The sequence below is a fragment of the Urocampus carinirostris genome, chromosome 12 (genome assembly GCF_059441175.1).
Source record: "Urocampus carinirostris isolate Australia breed hairy pipefish chromosome 12, RoL_Ucar_1.0, whole genome shotgun sequence".
Lineage (NCBI taxonomy): Eukaryota > Metazoa > Chordata > Actinopteri > Syngnathiformes > Syngnathidae > Urocampus > Urocampus carinirostris.
In genome coordinates, this window is record NC_142360.1 from 40,313,827 (window position 1) to 40,327,020 (window position 13,194).

The following is a 13,194-nucleotide window of genomic DNA, read 5'->3' on the forward strand; positions in this document are numbered from 1 at the left end:
CCGCTATTTTAACACTGCAAATTAATGAGTCACCTCAAGGGAAATGACCATATTCTAAAATATGATCATAGAAACAAAATATTTTCAAATAAAATATGTTTTTATTGTTTATTTCGACTTCCTTTGTATAAAAATCAAAGTAGATATCTAAAGAAAACTACAACTCCCAGTTGTCGCTAGGATACCGTGTGACGTCACGGGGCACTACTTGGGGCTCATTGATTTAAAAAGTAGCTCGCGAAACAAGAAGTAATATTAACATTTATTTTCTCCTTAAATAATTCGTTTTCGTCATTTATAGATTTCCAATAGTTGCTTTTTGTATTCCCATTTCAAGCACTATAGTCGATAAAGATATTACTTTACGATGTAGCATAACATGCTAACGCAAACATTTAGACGGTTTATATTTAATATATTTATTTATGTTTAGCCTTACTAGTTAGTTAACATGTATTTGTCTATTTTGGTTGACAGATTTCTGTTCATCAGTACAAAACTGTATTTGTAACTTTGTCTTTGAATCTCCCAGAAAGTGTCAAACTTGTTAATAACCTTGTTATTACAGTACAGAAGTGTACTTTTTACCGTGTGTGTTTAAATACTGATGTCTGGAGGGATGCCATCTTTATCTCCTTGCAGAAAAACCTTAAAATGAACTGGGACCGACAGCTGAACTCTATCCTTTCTGCAGCTGACGATAGTGTGGCCAATATGCGGGTAAGTACACTATATTTCATCTCAACATTGCTCAGTGATTCTTGACACTGTGCTGTAAACAATACCCTGGGTTGGGTAGGGTTACTTTAACCGGATTACTTTCAATGACTTTTGGATGACTCCAATACCAAATATGCTCATAAAAGACCAAAGAAACTACCGTATTTTCCGCACTATAAGGCGCACCGGGTTATAGGGCACACCCCGAAAAAATTGTTTTTGGTCCTATATTTGACATACATAAGACGCACCGGATTATAAGGCACTACAATGGGAACGTGGACAAAACAGTCAGATAGTTGAGTCCAACTTCTTACCCCCTTAACATTTCCAAAGCTTGCAAAGAAGCAAATACGTGTCGTAGACACGCGCTGATGCGGTGTCCGTACGATGTCACTCAAATGCATCGTTTCAAATATCATTCGGAAGGTTAAAGTCTTGGGATTCAAGAAATGCCAAACATTCCTTAGTTTCTTTTTTCTTTTTCGCTCGCAACTTTACTGTGCATATGACAATAAACACTTGGAATTGAGTTTAATTTAAAAATAGACACTCCATTCCATCTATTATCTGCACCGCTTATCACAGAACATCGAGTTCAGTCTGAAACAAGATACAGGGAAAATATATAGCCAGAGTAGCTCACCGAAGTCGTTGTGTTCAATAATAATGTGCAGCCATGGTCCTCTTATATCCGTGAGTGTAGTAAATCCAGGAGAGTAAAATATTTACAAATACAGTACAGAATAGTAAAATACTGTTTTCTCTATGCCGTCAACCCAACTTGCTATTCACATTCATCTTTTTCGGCCAATTGCAGGCTTTGTTTTGCCCCTTTAGCCTATGCCAGCCTGTAAATGATAAAAAGGATCCGCCCCCTTTACCTCCGAATAACTTTAGCCAATTGTGATCGATTCAACTGATGATTGACACATCTTTTTCGGCCAATTGCAGGCTTTGTTCTGCGCCTTTAGCCTATGCGAGCCTGTAAATGATAAAAAAGATCCGCCCCCTTTACCTCCGAATAACTTTAGCCAATAGTGATCGATTCAACTGATGATTGACACATCTTTTTCGGCCAATTGCAGGCTTTGTTTTGCGCCTTTAGCCTATGCGAGCCTGTAAATGATAAAAAGGATCCGCCCCCTTTACCTCCGAATAACTTTAGCCAATAGTGATCGATTCAAATAATGATTGACACATTGGTTGGCCAATGAAACTAAAGGCTTTTAGGTGCGCCTTATAGTGCGGAAAATACGGTAAATATGAATAAAATGATGACTCACAACACGTGGTAAGCTTTCTCTCCTGGCTTTGATCTCTTTGATCTCCGGCAAAACGAACATCAAATGCGACAGAAACAAAATGAAAATAAATCCAAACAGCTTGCCAACATCTTTTTTGCCGTTCCATGTATTCCGTCACTCCTCAAGCCTGCACAAAATTTAGTCATTTTATTCCTATTTCGTTTCTTTTGTCTTTTATTAGCATATTTGCTATCGGAGTAATCCAAAAGTAATTGAAAGTAATGCAGTTAAAGTAACCCTACCCAACCCTGACAATACCTGATTAAATTTAGTTTGTCCAAATGATTTATCTATGACGAATCTGTTATAATGTGCTGTGTGTCCCCAAAGGGAAGACTGTCCTTACTGGGTTACTCAAGTGTCAGGGAAGAAGGTGGGTGGAACTTGTTTTATGTGTGTAATGTTGGGAATTAAATATCAAATTGTACCGTTTAACCAATTGTTGGAATGAGTTATCTGACTCCATTAACCAAACACAACCTACAATCGCTCGTTTCTTGAGGGAAAAGATGAACAGGAAGCCGACATTTCCACACAGGGCAGATTTCATTTCATTAACAATTTAACTAAGTGTACTCCATCGAAAACGGCAGAATTAGTGACGTTGGGGTCTCTGGGAAGCCCTTTTCTCAAGTCCTTTAGCTTTCTCCTATCGGCCATCTTCTCCCCTCATAATGGCGTGCCGACTCCTCCCATGTTAGCGCCAAGGTAGCCCCCTGGGCTTCACCATCTCGTAGAAGAGCGTCCCGATGTGTGTGGTACTCAAAACAACGCCTGCCGTCCTCCCTCAGAGTCCTGTTATTAACAGAACTAAACAAAATATTCTGCATTTGGAACAGCCTGACCTGTCTTTGAACTAAAGCCTACTCAGTGAAAATCTTCATTGCATTATGAGTCAATCGTATAAAATCCTTTATAGTCAAATGTATAAAATCCTTCAGTAAAAAACAGAGAAATCCGACTATAGCTGCCTGTAAACCTAAAATTCTATATGTATTCATTTCTTCAGAGGTATTTCTGTCCAGAGGGAATCCAATTCTCAACAGTCACGCTATTACCACTCCATCAACGACACAGCAGGTTCCTTCTACCGGTCCTGCAGTGCAGTGGTCCGATGTAGCCTCCATCCAATCTCAACTTCAGACACAGAACCAGGTGATTGTGTGAGATAGGACACGGGAGCCTGATGAGACACAACTGGATCCATGGGACTGAAAGTTGAGTAAACTTAACTTTTTTTTCCAAGGCCATTGAATCACTCACCAAGAAACTTGGCGACATAGAACGGGAGAAACAGTCCCAGCAATTTCTCATACAGACCTTGCAAGGTAAAGAGAAATCCTTTCTGGATATCTATCTATCTATCTATCTATCTATCTATCTATCTATCTATCTATCTATCTATCTATCTATCTATCTATCTATCTATCTATCTATCTATCTATCTATCTATCTATCTATCTATCTATCTATCTATCTATCTATCTAGACATCTAGACATCTAGACATCTATCTATCTATCTCTCGCTCTCTCGCTCTATCTATCTTTTTATCTATCTATCTAGACATCTATCTATCTATCTAGACATCTACCTAGACATCTAGACATCTATCTAGACATCTATCTCTCTAGACATCTATCTATCTCTATCTAACTATCTCTCGCTCTCTCGCTCGCTCTATCTATCTATCTATCTATCTATCTATCTATCTATCTATCTATCTATCGCTCTCTCGCTCTATCTATCTTTTTATCTATCTATCTATCTAGACATCTATCTAGACATCTATCTATCTATCTAGACATCTATCTAGACATCTATCTCTCTATGTCTGTCTATCTCTCGCTCTCTCTATCTATCTATCTCTCGCTCTATCTATCTTTTTATCTATCTATCTATCTATTTAGACATCTAGACATTTATCTATCTATCTAGACATCTATCTAGACATCTATCTATCTATCTAGACATCTGTCTAGACATCTATCTAGACATCTATCTACCTATCTCTCTAGACATCTATCTATCTAGACATCTATCTATCTAGACATCTATCTAGACATCTATCTATCTAGACATCTAGACATCTATCTAGACATCTATCTCTCTAGACATCTATCTATCTATCTCTATCTAACTATCTCTCGCTCTATCTATCTATCTATCTATCTATCTATCTATCTATCTATCTATTTAGACATCTAGACATTTATCTATCTATCTAGACATCTATTTAGACATCTAGACATTTATCTAGTATCTGTCTAGACATGTATCTAGACATCTCTCTAGACATCTATCTATCTCTCTAGACATCTATCTATCTATCTAGACATCTATCTATCTAGACATCTATCTATCTAGACATCTATCTATCTAGACATCTATCTATCGAGACATCTATCGAGACATCTATCTATCTCTATCTAACTATCTCTCGCTCTATCTATCTATCTATCTATTTAGACATCTAGACATTTATCTATCTATCTAGACATCTATTTAGACATCTAGACATTTATCTAGTATCTGTCTAGACATGTATCTAGACATCTATCTAGACATCTATCTACCTATCTATCTAGACATCTGTCTAGACATCTATCTCTCTAGACATCTATCTATCTATCTAGACATCTATCTAGACATCTATCTATCTAGACATCTATCTAGACATCTATCTATCTAGACATCTACCTAGACATCTATCTATCTAGACATCTATCTAGACATCTATCTCTCTAGACATCTATCTATCTACCTAGACATCTATCTAGACATCTATCTATCTAGACATCTATCTACCTAGACATCTATCTACCTAGACATCTATCTAGACATCTATCGAGACATCTATCTATCTATCTATCTATCTATCTATCTATCTATCTATCTATCTATCTATCTATCTATCTATCTATCTATCTATCTATCTATCTATCTATCTATCTATCTATCTATCTATCTATCTATCTATCTATCTATCTATCTATCTATCTATCTATCTATCTATTTAGACATCTAGACATTTATCTATCTATCTATCTAGACATCTATTTAGACATCTAGACATTTATCTAGTATCTGTCTAGACATGTATCTAGACATCTATCTACCTATCTAGACATCTATCTCTCTAGACATCTATCTATCTAGACATCTATCTATCTAGACATCTACCCAGACATCTATCTATCTAGACATCTATCTATCTAGACATCTATCTATCTAGACATCTATCGAGACATCTATCTCTCTAGACATCTATCTAGACATCTATCTAGACATCTATCTATATCTATCTATCTCTCGCTCTATCTATCCATCTATCTATCTATCTATCTATCTATCTATCTATCTATCTATCTATCTATCTATCTATCTATCTATCTATCTATCTATCTATCTATCTATCTATCTATCTATCTACCTTGGTCATATCCCTCAAGAGGGGTGATCAACAGCAGGGCCCGACAGCTTTCACTGGTTTACCCCTGCCGCATCATTTCTGGATATGATTTTGTAAAATCACTAAAACGATGTCTCATCTTTTCAGCTGAGGTTGAGAGGTTGCGTGAAGACCTGAGAAGCAAGAAAAAGGACTTTCCGAGAGTAGAACGAGAGATGACCGAAGAAAGGTGCCTTCAAACGTCTTTACCTGAGGTTTCTAGAAAAATACATCATCGTTGTATCTCGATATCGTTCGTTTTGTCATAGTTGGAGCTTCAAGGTGAGCCGAGCAGAGCTGGAACACCTTTGCCGAGAGGTGGACCACCTAAAAATGCGCCTGAGTGAGTCACGATTATTCTGCAGGACTATACAAGTCTTGAGGCCTATTGCTAACCTTCGAAAAGGCAGGCACGGTCTTGCAATCATTTTGTGGTTATTATTATCGTTTCTTATGTGCTGTGGGATAAGAGAGGCAAGAGGAGGCGATGATACTTCATGAGAAAGAAGCTGACGCTACACGGCAACAGTGTCAGCAAAACAATCAGGTGTGTCTTTCAAACATCTTAACACCAAACTTCTAGTAATGATTTAAATAATACTTCTGTGATAACTGTGGTTCTATTGTTTCTGCTCCTCTTTTCTGATTGTGTGTATTCACAATTAAACATGAGTCTGTCATGATCCAGATCAGGACCCAAACGCGTGACGTTCTCACACAAGCCTTTTATTTTACAGGGAAATGGGGAGTCATGCACGTTAGGCAGCGGACTGGCGTGAAATGATAAATAAATAATAATAAATGATAAAAATAGGATAATGCAACATAGAGAAAGTCCTGGATCATTTTGTAGCAAAAGTAAATGTACCTTTCAATTAACTCATTTCTCTGATTCATTTTGAGTTTTCCTTGCCCTCATGTAGGTTTTAGATCAGGGGATGCTGTCATAATAGTCTGTGGTTTGCAATAACCTGTGCAGCCCTTTGAGACTTGACTTTTACGACTTGGAGGCCGACACAACTATTTCATTCTATTTTAGCGTCTACAGCAGACAATAGAACAAACATTCTGTTGAGGGCCGGACGAGTAGATTAAAGAGAAAGAAAAACAGAGGTAAAGAAATAAGAGAAAGAGGGAGGGAAAAGGAGAGAGGGCGGGACAAAGAAAGAAAAAGACAGAGAGGGAGAGAGCGTGAGAAACAAAAGATAAAAAGTCATGAGAGAGGGGGGAAAAGAAAGGGAGAGGAAGAAAGAAATCCAAAGAGAAATAGAAAGACAGAAGCAGAGAAAAGAGAAGAAAGCGCGAAGTGTAGGAAGAGAGAAAGAGATAGGGAAAAAAGGAAGTTAGAGCAAAAGAGGTTAAAAGACACAGAGAGAGAAAGAGACAAAGAGCAACAAAGGAAGAGACAAAGAGAGACAAAGAGAGTGAAAGACAGAGTGGGAGAAAAGGGGTGGAAAAGAAAGAGAGAGGAGAGAGAGAGAGAAATAAATACAAGTACAATGTCTTTGTTCGAGGCACCTGGCTTTGGCAACATCAAGTTGACATATTTTAACCTACAGCTTGTTTTCCTCTTGCGCTTCTCTGAGCATTGTCTCGCGGGCCGGATTCAATCCTTTTGCGGGCCTGATCTGGCCCATGGGCCGCCTCTTTGACACCTGTGGTCTACAGTATCTTTTCACGTCTGCTTTTTCAAGCAGATGCTTCAGGACCTAAAAGAGCGCTACAAGTCTGTCAGCAGAGATCTAGGCCAAAACGCCTTTGAGTATGTGCAGAAGGAGGTCGGTCACATCCGGTATGCGCCTTTTCTTTTGCACGTCCTCCATTTTTGCCGTCTGAATCATCAATGTGCGATTCTCCATCTCATTAGCACGTCGGTGTCGAGACTCGAGGAGGAGGTCATGAATCTGTGTCAACAAAGAGCTGCATTACCGGCAGGTAGGAGTGGATTTTTACATCAGCCTGACCAAATGATTTGATTTGCAAAATTTGATTATCGATTGTACAGTGGTGCTAAGAAAGGATTCATTTGTGCAAGTTGTCCCACTTTAAAAGAGGAGCGAGGTCTGGAATTGCCATCATAGATAGGCCTCAACTATAAGAGACAGAACGAGTGGAAAAAACAGAAGAATCACATTGTCTGAGTTTTAAATCCTACCGTATTTTACGCACAATATGAGAAAATGAGAAAGACTGAAAAAAACGAAAGAAAAAGGAGAAAAAAAACAGAAAATTAAGAGAAAGAAATAGAAACAGAAAAAAATAGAGAAATAAAGTGAGAGAAAATGTGCGGTTCCTTTAGGTTTCTCCATTTTCCTCATGATGAGGTTTTTGAGTTTTCCCTTGCCCTTGTGTCGGTTTTAGATCAGGGGATAGTGTCATAATAGTCTCTAATAGTTTGTAGTCTGTGTAGCCCTTTGAGACTATGTGATTAAAGGCTTACAAATAAAAAGGACTTCACATGTTTTCGAGTTTTTCCTTGCCCTCATGTCGGTTGCAGATCAGGGGATGCTTTCATAATAGTCTGTAGATTGCAATAGTCTGTGCAGCCCTTTAAGACTCCTTGTGATTAAGGGATATACAAATAAACAGAACTTGACGTGTTTTTGAGTTTTCCCTTGCCCTCATGTCGGGTTTAGATCAGGAGATGGTGTCATAATAGTCTGTAGTTTGCAATAATCTGTGGTCTGTGCAGCTCTTTGAGACTATGTGATTAAGGGCTTGCTACAAATAAAAAAGGACTTGACGTGTTTTTGAGTTTTTCCTTGCCCTCATTGCCCTCATGTCGGTTTTAGATCAGGGGATGCTGTCGTAATAGTCTGTAGTTTGCCATAGTTTGTGCAGCCCTTTAAGACTCCTTGTGATTAAGGGATATACAAATAAACAGGACTTGATGTGTTTTTGAGTTTTCCCTTGCCCTCATGTAGGTTTTAGATCAGGGGATGGTGTTATAATAGTCTGTGGTTTGCAATACTCTGTGGTCTGTGCAGCCCTTTGAGACTCCTTATGATTAAGGGCTTCACTAATATAGATGACTTCTATGTTTTTGAGTTTTTCCTTGCCCTCATGTAGGTTTTAGATCAGGGTATGCAGTCGTAACCTAAAAGCCTTTTTTTTTTTCACAAGCTGATCATGCGCCTTATAATACAGCGCGGCTTATATATGGATCAAGATTGGGTCGCAGGGTCTCGCAACTACAGTAAGCAGACGCCAACTCCCATTACCCCCCGAAGAAGAAGTAGAGCACAGTGCATGCTGGGATATATATACCGGCGTTTCATTTGCTAACCAATGTGTCAATCATCTGTCACTATTGGATGAAGTCATTCAGAAGTAAAGGAGGCGGGTCCATTTTATTTGTCGGCATTTGGTGTTTTGGAGTACGTAAATATTTTACTCGGTTGGATTCACTACAGGGCAGCACGGTGGGGCAGTGGTTAGCACGTGTGCGGCACAGTTCTGAGGTCACGAGATCGAACCTCCTGTGTGGAGTTTGCATGTTCTCCCCGTGCTTGCGTGGGTTTCCTCCGGGCACTCTGGTTTCCTCCCACATTCCAAAAACATGGAAGTCAGGTTGATTGGCCGGTTCAAATTGTCCAAAGGTGAGAACAAACAAGTGAGTTGTCTGTCTCTGTGTGCCCTTCAACCGGTTCAGGGTGTCCCCTGCCCACTGCCCGAAGACAGCTGGGATGGGCTCCAGCACCCCCGCGACCCTACTGAGGATAAGCGGTGCAGATCATGGATGGATGGATTGATTCACTACAGGGCAGCACAGTGGCACAGTGGTTAGGGCGTGTGCGGCACAGTTCTGAGGTCATGAGATAGGACCTCCTGTGTGGAGTTTGCATGTTCTCCTTGTGCTTGCGTGGGCTTCCTCCGGGCACTCCAGTTTCCTCCCACATTCCAAAAACATGCATGTCAGGTGAATTGTCCGGTCAAAGTTGTCCCTCAGTGTGAATGAGCGAGTGAATTGTCTGTCCTCATGTGCCCTGCGACGGGCAAGCAACCAGTTGAGGGTGTCCCCTGCCCACTGCCCGAAGACAGCTGGGATGGGTTCCAGCACCCCAGCGACCCTACTGAGGATAAGCGGTGCAGATAATGAATGGATGGATGGATGGATCAGGAGGTAGAGCGCTCGTCTTGGGATCAAGGGATCCCAGTTCGAATCCCGGCTCGTCCGTGTTACATGTCAAAGTGTTCTTGGGTAAGACACTGAACCCCTAATACCCCCAATAAGCAGGTTAGCGTCTTACATGGCTGCAAGGCCGCTATTGGGAAATGTGGAGCACATTGTAAAGCGCTTTGGGAAGTCATTGACTTGAAAAGCGCTATAGAAAATGCAGATATAAAAATGCAGATCATGGATTCACTACACTCACGCCATCTAGCGACCCGCATTATTCGCTTCATTTAAACACGTGATTTCTGTCTAAACCAATCAATTTGTTTCATGTGACCTCGTTTAAGCCAATCAGATGTTTTATACGTGTGTTTTCAATAAATGAGTCTCTAGCCTTTGGGGGGGCGGTGTATGATTCCTTCCTGAGCTAATCTTGGAAGCAGATTTAAGGGAAAGCTCAGGTGGGACGCGTTTTCGATGGAAGGGCTATCAAAAACCTAATCTCTGACTCTGGGTGTGTTCTTTTCTTTATCCTAATACACTTTCAAGTTTTAATAATCTGATCCGGTTGAGATCTTGAGACTGTTTTTAGCTACTCCAGGACCTCGAAATGCTTCTTAAGAAGCCTTACCTTTATTGCCAATGAAGTTTTCGGAGCGGGACGTATATCGGTCCCGCCCCAAAACATACACAAGAGAGCAGAGAGAGTCGAAATGAGAGGGGACACGTTGTTTGTTTCATCCAAACATTGTGTTCCGTCAGCGATGACGTGTTGTTTTCCTCTAGCCGGGCGCTCGATTCGAGTTGCCCTGACCCAGCCATATTCTTCTCAGTTAAGCAAATAGTTGGAGACGCCCTGACCTGGCCAAAGTCCTGTCAGTCACGCACCTTCCAAATGTTTCTTCTTTCCACAATAAAGTTTGCCTGGTATCACTCAAAATTTCACAATACATACTGTAATGGACCTGAGCCTAAGTTTACCATAAGACCTCTCTTGATCCATATCTTCTTTTCAGGTTGACCATGCTTTTTTTTACACTTAGCCGTCCTGGATAGCCGACCCAGACTCCGGGAAAAGTTCAAAGTTGAAGAGGCAAAGCCGGACTTGGACTCGGAGGACTTCAGCCCGTCGTTGAGCCTTGCGGAGATCAGCTCAGATCTCTCGCTACTGGATGATCTGTGTGAGTTTTGCATGGTTGTTCTATTGCAAGATCCTTCAGGAGACTCCAAACGCTTTCCTTAGCCAATGTTGGCGTTTTTCTTCATTTAACTCGTGTTAGGATTTTTTTTTTCTCGACCCACGTCTATCCGCAAGCTGGTGTGCCGGCTCCTCCCATGGGCATGCCAGGAAAACCCCCACATGGAGTCCACCCCCTCGCCTCCATGTCTGGAGAAACTCAAAACACCAGAGCGTTTATCAAAACAATGCCTGACGTCCTTTGTCAGAGTCCTGTTATCAAAGTTCCCCAGCCAAAACATTCCGAATTTGGAACAGCGTGATCTGAAGCCCACTCAGTGAAAATCTTCATTGCACTCGATAAATGTAAATTGTATTTAATCGTATAAAATCCTTTATAGTAAAATGTATAGAATCCTTCACTCGCCGTTCCCGTTACTAGTTTTTATGGGAAATGAGTCTCTGAGCCCTCCATGATAAACCCAAGTGCAGCAAAAAAATAGCCTCTTGCACACACAATTTAACAACACTAACAACTCCTTATGTGCTTCCTCCAGCATTCAGGAACTGGACTGTACCATCCCATGGAAAAGGTGAATTTCTAGACGAGGAAGAATTTGACGAAAAAGAACTCTTGGAGGACGATGATGACTTCAACCCGGATACGGAATCTGATTTGAGTCTGACGGACCTCTGATCCTCAAATTGCGAGGTGAGTGATGTTTCATATTTATTGATGGAGAGCTTCCTTCTCTAGCCACTCTCGTTAGCCACTTGGTTGCAGCTCATTGCAAAATGTTTTTTGTTCATGTTAGCTTTTCCTACTTCTTCCTTCAATGTTGCTTGCCTTTCACAGCCGGTCACGCAAGGATGCGTGGCCATCTATTACTTGTTTCACTGTTTCCTTCTCTAGCCTTGTATGCTAATCTATAGGCTGCAGGCTGTAGCGAACTGCTATAGTTACTTTTAGCTTCTCCTGTTTTGTTGTTCAGCGTTCAAAGTGTAAAAAAAAAAATAACATGAAAAAAGATTAAAAGTATTTTCACAGTTGCGTTTCAAATAACCTTTAATGGTAATAATAATAATAATCCATCATCAACAATGACCAGCAAAGCCTCAAAATGCAATCATAACAAAGCCTTAAAGGTGGGGTGCGTACTTTTAGGTGTCCTTAAAATGTTGATGGGTTATATATAATATATGAATATAATAAAAACATCATAGGCGCTGCCGCGAGTCGCAGCCTTTCCAGCAGCCCCGTGTTATTTCGCACTTTTTGTGATTTATTGTATTTATTGTCTGCTTCTATCTTTGGTGTTTTTCGTCCCGTTTGACAACTACACTTTGGAGGACTTTCTATCCTAAGGACAAAAAATGCGTTTATTGGAGGAATCAACTCCTTGCCCTGAAGAATTCTGGTGCCGGCGTGATGAGGGGGCCATATCGTGGATGCAGAGCCGGAGCTAAGGTGAAGGCTAAGCGGCAAGCGGCGATATAAGCCTTCACTTCCGTCGTAATCATGGTAAATGTGAACTCTCTACCAAATAAGACCGACAAACTGACTGTGCTGGTGAAAAACATCAAAGCTGTGTTTTACGGAAACGTGGCTCACGTCTAGCATCCTGGACGCTAACGTGGAGATACCCGGCTTTAGCGCTGTCAGGACAGACAGAGACACAAAAGCCTGCAGGAAGCGGAGAGGAGGAGGACTCGCTATCTACGCGGACACGAGGCGGTGTCACCCTGGGCACAAAGACTTCCATTTGCTGCAGGGACGTCAAACTTTTGGCCTAGCGTGTGACGTCATCCACTCCGCTGTGGCTAAACTACAACACAGCACCCCAAGGCCATCCTGATCATCTGTTAATAAACAACAAAAGGATACTGCTGGAAGTGTGAATTTCCCGACAGGGATGAATTAAGTATCTATCTATCTATCTATGTAGACATCCATCTATCTAGACAACTATCTATCGAGACATCTATATATCTAGACATCTATCTAGACATCTATCTAGACATCTGTCTAGACATCTAGACATCTATCTATTTAGACATCTCTCTATCTAGACATCTATCTATCCATCTAGACATCTATCTAGACATCTATTTATCTATCTATCTAGACATCTATCTATCTACCTATCTAGACATCTATCCATCTAGAAATCTATCTAGACATATATCTATCTAGACTTCTGTCTATCTAGACGTCTATCTAGATATCTATCTATCTATTTAGACATCTATCTAGACTTCTATCTGTCTAGACATCTATCTAGACGTCTATCTAGATATCTATCTATTTAGACATCTATCTATCTATCTAGACATCTATCTATCCATCTAGACATCTATCTATCTGGACATCTATCCATCTATGTATCTAGACATCTATCTGTCTATCTATCTAGACATATATC

General features: G+C 40.5%; 1 protein-coding gene across 1 annotated transcript; it reads left to right on the forward strand.

Annotated features, from left to right (window-relative positions):
- Positions 1 to 188: 188 nt before the first annotated feature.
- Positions 189 to 12,702, forward strand: LOC148355954 (uncharacterized). The gene is made up of 13 exons (XM_088348850.1): positions 189 to 249; positions 643 to 720; positions 2,358 to 2,400; positions 3,037 to 3,182; positions 3,274 to 3,355; positions 5,586 to 5,667; positions 5,747 to 5,820; positions 5,948 to 6,024; positions 7,175 to 7,269; positions 7,345 to 7,412; positions 10,638 to 10,775; positions 11,329 to 11,483; positions 12,138 to 12,702. The coding sequence occupies exons 2-12, from the start codon at positions 655 to 657 to the stop codon at positions 11,466 to 11,468; spliced, it is 1,011 nt and encodes a 336-aa protein (XP_088204976.1). The 5' UTR covers positions 189 to 249; positions 643 to 654; the 3' UTR covers positions 11,469 to 11,483; positions 12,138 to 12,702.
- Positions 12,703 to 13,194: the final 492 nt, after the last annotated feature.